This window comes from Buteo buteo, chromosome 1, assembly GCF_964188355.1.
Source record: "Buteo buteo chromosome 1, bButBut1.hap1.1, whole genome shotgun sequence".
Taxonomy (NCBI): domain Eukaryota; kingdom Metazoa; phylum Chordata; class Aves; order Accipitriformes; family Accipitridae; genus Buteo; species Buteo buteo.
Window position 1 is genome coordinate 84,976,630 of NC_134171.1, and position 6,213 is coordinate 84,982,842.

Below are 6,213 nucleotides of genomic sequence, written 5' to 3' on the forward strand. Positions count from 1 at the left end.
CCTGGAGATGTGATAAAGGTCTACAGAATTATGAAGGAGGTGGAAATCAGAGATAAGGACCAATATCTAACTCGTGTTTTCCCATAAAAGAATCATGACGCATCAAATGAAACCAGGCTCAGAGTGGGAGACTACTAGGGATAAGTATCAAACATACTTGATCTTTTCTTACACATTCCTAGACATCTGCTGATGGCCTTGATTGAAGAGAGGATACTCCCTAGGCAGACCTCTCGTTTGACACAGGACTGTAGTTAAGTGCTTATGTGCTCACGTTAGCTACTCCAGCTATGTTCACTGCAAGCTGAAAATTTACAGGAAAAACAGGTGCTTAATTCCATATCTACACATCGTATTAGGCTACTATTCAGAACACATCCTCTAGGACTATTTATAAACTTATTTGTGTAAAACTACAGACATGGTAATAGTAAGTGGAATTCAGTCTGGCATAACATAAATCTCTGTATGAGAACAAGAAACCTATATTCATTCATATCTGCTCCTATGCTTTGTTCCTTTGACTGTTTCCATTACCTGCCAGAAGAACAATAATGGGATTCCTTAATATTTAATCTCCCAAAAGCCCACCTGTGTTTTAGTATGATTTTCTATTGTTAATAAGAATGGTTGTACATCTATGACTTTATCTGAATAATCCTCCGTTGTGATTCCACCTGCACTTTTCCTTTAATTTTATGATAATCAGAAGAAATCTTCTCTTTACAGGGTCAAATTTAAATTTGCAAAAGTGCATCAATTTATTTCAGAAGGAGAATCCTGCAGAAGCTCTTAGAATTTTCCTCTGCCCAAATTCAAAGCAGCAAACAGTGAAGAAGTTTTGGCTTCAGAAGAAGCAGTCATCCTCAAAAAAATCCACCTGATCATGCAAAGCAGTTCATCATAATCATAATAATATATTCTGTATGTTCTCAATAGTAAGACAATATCTGGATTCTGTTGCTTATTTCAGTGATGCTAGGTTTTAAGGTATCAAAAGATACTGTAAGTATTTCTGCAGAAGTTATCTCTGCATATGAAGAAAGATTTTTTAAAATGTAATTGCATACAAGGACAAAGGGAGCTCATTAAGATCCAGTTCTAGTATCTATCTATCTAGTATCTATCATTTATACGAAGTATTAGCTCTTCTATGATGTCTTAAAATGAAAAAAAATCAAAGCCCAAAGATATACAGATGGAAAATCACAGATCAAATGCCTTCCACCAGAAGTGGAAAGTCACAAACAGTAACATAATAATAATATCAAAAGTACAAAGGTACAGAACAAAATAATCACGAGGAATAGAGTGTTACAAACCCCCCATAGATTCCACAAAGCTAGGTGCAGGGCAGTTTTGTACATATTTGATGTTTTTTTATTTCTTTAATTAATAAAGTGCTTTCTGTTAATGAAAAGCAATTTTGTGGTCATCTAGGGAAAGGGGCTTACCCACTCACCTATGACTCATTTCTCAGTAGCATCTTACAGGTTTGGAGTTTCCACTGTTATGACCTGCTCGTGGTGCGGGAGTACACTGGGGAGGCCAAGGCAGTATATAATCACGGCAGGTCCCAGAGCACAGGCACTGGCCACCCTTGGGGCTGCTGGAGCTCACCTCACCACAGAACCAGACCCAGGTGGCACAAGGAAGAAACACTCTTGCATCATGACGGGCAAGGCTGTGGCTGCTGTCCTGACTCTTCTCCTGATCTCAGCAGTTGGAACAAAAGGTAAAGAAATCCTTCCTAAAGCTCTCCTAACTAATTGCTAGTGTAAATGCTGATGGGGGAGCTATGACGCTCCTTACAAGTGCAGCAAATAACTCTTCTAATACCATAAGCAAAAAGAACATGTTATGCTTCCTGTGGAAACAGTGAAACAGGCCACCTTTTTTTTTTTTCCTTCTCATTTTACAGGTAAGGCCTTACCACGCTCAGCGATTGAACTCCGGTGCCAGTGCCCAAGCACCCATTCCAAGTTCATCCACCCCAAGTTCATTCAAAATGTGAACCTCACCCCCAGCGGACCTCACTGCAAGAACGTTGAAGTCATGTAAGTGCTTTTGCAAAATCATGCCGATTACGTAATAAGGAGGAAACAGATTTTACATTAAGGATGGTGTAAGTGTTCTCTGATAGATGTAACAAGCCAGCAGGAGCGGCTACTCAGGATGCAGAACAGCAACGCTCGTTGCTGTTACGAATGATACGCTACGTGTTATAAGTTGCATGTTGGTTTTGCCAGTCTCTACTTTTTAAACACCCCATACAATATTTCACCCTAAGCCCGCAGTCATCAGACAGCAAATAACTTGCGAAAACTCTGAATTCTACCAGCACGTGAGAAGAGAATTAAACTCATGGAGCCATGCTGAGCAAGTGATCAAAACATGGAATTTAACAGCTAGGTCAAAAATATGATCACATTGCTACTCAAGTCAATGAAAAAACTACCATTAGCATACAAATCATATAATGAGGTCACAATTCCAGAGCTCTTACTGTAACAAAATTCCTATGGACTGGGCAATACAGTTTCTGAATCAAGATGGAAAGATTTAGCCCTTCAGTTAAACACCATCATAAATACAAAGCAAGCTGGGAAAAAAAAAAGAAGCAATTTTGAAAAGAGTGAGAATCCTGCAAACGATTTAATGCATTCAAACAAACAGATATGAGAAGATATGAAAGCATTTAAAAAAAAATCCAAACTTTATGTTAGGCTACAGCCTGATACAGTTTAAAGTAGAACATGTAAGTGTACGCTTAGAATGATGTTACGAGAGAAAAGGGAAATTGCCTTGTAATTCACTAAGTACACCTTTCCCCTTCCTTTTTTCTCTGTTGCAGAGCTACCCTGACAGACGGCAGAGAAGTGTGCCTGGAGCCCACTGCCCCCTGGGTGAAGCTGATCATCAAGGCAATTCTGGACAAGTGAGTCATTAGTTCTCAGTGAGCATGGCTTATCAAAAACCTGTATTTTAAGTGAGCTAGCAAACATGTACAGCATAAAGCATTCAAAAATTCTGTCTCAGGCAGTTATGACCATTTGTGTTCACTAATGGGGACAAACACTGTGATTGCTCTGAGCTTTAATTATAGCATTAGGTTCAATCCCTTACTGTGCCACACACCCCACATGAATGATAGCTACATCTGTCGTAAGGCACAAGCGTACTGAAAACCTGCAGCTTAAGTACTCAGGAAATCCAGGCATTAACCCACTGGTTTTCTCTTGCTTGCAATGGTAGAAAGCAACAATCAGTTTTTCAAAACTAATGGCATTTAGGCAAGCGGGGGAAAAATCAGGCCCGAGAGGTGTCAAGTGAAGCATCAAACTATGGAACCCCACGGTTACTGAGTGCTTGTGAAAAGGTCACAATGTACCAGTGTCCCTTAAGTTCAGTAACAGCTTTTAAGGGGCTTGGACACAGAAGCACAAACCCTTAGTGGTGCATTTCATCACAGCGAGTGATACCTGTTCCATGGACAAGTTCTAATTGTCTCCTTTTCCATTTTCTTTCTTTCTAGGGCAAATGCCAAACCTGAGATAGTGTCCTAAGATGAAGAAGAAAAATGTCCTAACTCTTCCAGAAAGGCAAAAATGGGAGAGATGCTCATCCGGCTTTTGGCAGCTCACCTTCTCCTGCCTCCTACCTTCACACTTCTAACAGCATCTAGAGAGATTTTGTAGTTAGCTGACAACAGTACTTTACGACTTTTAAAGAGGTCTCATTAAGTAGGAGAGAAACCACTGACACCAGAAAAAGCTGGCAGAAAAAATGGCTTGTGAAAGAAGATGGAGACGATTCTGGAGTCATTTTTGCTAAACACAGCTGGATCAGTGCAGTGCACTTTCAGAAGAGCTTTCACTAATGACATCTTCCCTTCTTGCTAACAGTTTAGGAAAAGACCAGTGACTCCTCTCCAGGTAAACATGGATAGGTAGCATCAACTGAACCTGGGTCACTGCCGCTCAGAGCAGGCTACTGATCGGAAGAGGGGAGCTTGCAAAATTAAGAAGCCAAAATTCTGAGACATCAGGTTTTGTGCCATCATTTTCAAGATATTATTTATTGTTAATTAGTATTGTGAAGATATAAACATATATTTTCATGCCATCTTTTGGTAAGAAAAACCCACTTTATTTATTTGCATATTTATTATATTTATTTATTTTTGCATATTTATTTACTTTTGCATAAGAATGTAGCTGGTCTTCAGTATTTATTTATTTATTTATTTATTTATTTATTGAAAATATTTATGTTTATGTACCTAATAAATGCTTGTTGAAATATTTTCACTCCAATATTGTGTGTTATTAATTTTCTTACTGAATACAGAACTGAAAAAGAGGGCGCATTTTCTTTCATTTTGTATCACATAATGGGTTCTCAGAAGGGCAAGTGGTGGCCGAGTTGCGGGGCACAGCAAATTACAATGGCAGATTCTTGCCTCTGGTGAGTGCAGATGGTTTCCGATAGGAGGAATTATAAAAATGATCTACTTTCTTCCTCTCTTCTTGCCAGACTCAGTGTTTTCAGAGGTCTGGGTGATAAAATTCACAGATAGAAAGTACTGAACAAATAATGTTTAATCGCAGGAATTCCAAGGCCATAGCAGTGGTGGTGCTCAGACAGCATGTCAGCTGAGAATCTGGCACTGAACAGGTTTTTTCATTAACTTAAATAAGCAGGTAAATCTGATAAACATTAAGGAAGCCACTGAGCATTCTCCCTAATTCCAGTGAGGGGGGGACGACTACATCAGGAGAAGTCCTAAAAAGTAGAGCTCTGACTGTACAGTCACACACCTGCCAGTGACACAGCCAGTTACAGAGGAATGGTTGGAATAGAAGCAGCGAACACTTGAGAGAATGGGAAAGTTGTGCAAGTTTTGATATTTGTTTTGCTTTGATCTTTTCCACTAAGGAGCCAGTCCACATTCTGCACAAACAGCTCACATTTGCTCATGGTGCAAGATAAAAAGGGAGTTTCTGATACTGTTTGTGCAAGCTCTTGTGCAAGATGACAACTATTCCAACAACGCTTCGCTCCCTATCCCCATCTCTGCCTCTGTCCCACAGCACTGCATTACACAGCCTGCTAGACCTCATCCTCAGAATGTTAAGGAGACAAAGTTTCTCAAGGGGACAGGTTTTGTTCAGCCTTGTTTTACAACACTAAGCCTTCCGGTTTTCTGAGTGATTTTTTCAAGCTAGCTTCTTTCAGAGATCTAATTTGCAGGTAAGCATGTCAGAAATAGCAGCCAAGATTAGGGAGAGGTGGGGAAGAACTACTTTACATGCACCCCAACAGAAGTATGTGTGCATCCTAAAGGACTGGCACCAGTTTTAGTGCTACACAGATACTTACAGTAAGTGCATAACCTTTATCACCAGCAAAATCCCAGTTAAGTTACTGGGTGCTGAATCACGGCCAAGGAAGGGCTCTTCTCGTAAATTTTTCTGTCCAAAACATCAGCAACGGCTGTGGTCCCAGGACCCTAGGCAGGGCATCTGCACAGCAGCTGCACTGTATCCCTTCTTTCTCCATAGGTTATCACTCATCAGTCAGACATGATTCAGAGGCTGGCTAGAAATGATAAAACATTGCATTCCTGTTCTGTATGCACTCAGAGGACACCTTTCTTAGGAACAAAACAACAACCCTCACGCTTCCAAAAATGTGTTTCAGTGCTCTCAGAGGCTGCTGAGAGAAGCACTGCGGCTTTTCTGACTTGATGACTAGCTTTGTCAAATGTCAGCTGTTCTTCCCTGTTGTTTCTGCTTTGCTAATATTGTCTCTCCAAAGCTGAACATGGACTCTATGAAATTACTAATTCTCCTGGCAAAATATTTTTACACCGAGACACTTAACAATTAAACCACTTATGAACTAGTGTTGTGGTTTAACCCCAGCCAGCAACTAAGCACCACACAGCCGCTCACTCACACCCCCCCCCCCCCCCGGGATGGGGAGAGAATTGGGAAAAAAAGTAAAACTCGTGGGTTGAGATAAGAACAGTTTAATAGAACAGAAAAGAATAAACTAATAACGATAACGATAACACTAATAAAATTACAATAGTAACAATAAAAGGATTGGAATATATAAGTGATGCACAATGCAATCGCTCACCACCTGCTGACTGACGTTCAGTTAGTCCCCGAGCGATGATCCCCCTGCCCCCATTCCCCCCAGTTT

At 40.4% G+C, this 6,213-nt stretch overlaps 1 protein-coding gene across 1 annotated transcript; it reads left to right on the forward strand.

The window, feature by feature from the left end:
* Window positions 1–1,512: 1,512 nt before the first annotated feature.
* LOC142031474 (interleukin-8-like) lies at window positions 1,513–3,566 on the forward strand. The gene is made up of 4 exons (XM_075029010.1): window positions 1,513–1,735; window positions 1,922–2,057; window positions 2,855–2,938; window positions 3,536–3,566. The coding sequence occupies exons 1-4, from the start codon at window positions 1,513–1,515 to the stop codon at window positions 3,564–3,566; spliced, it is 474 nt and encodes a 157-aa protein (XP_074885111.1).
* The last annotated feature ends 2,647 nt before the right edge of the window (window positions 3,567–6,213 follow it).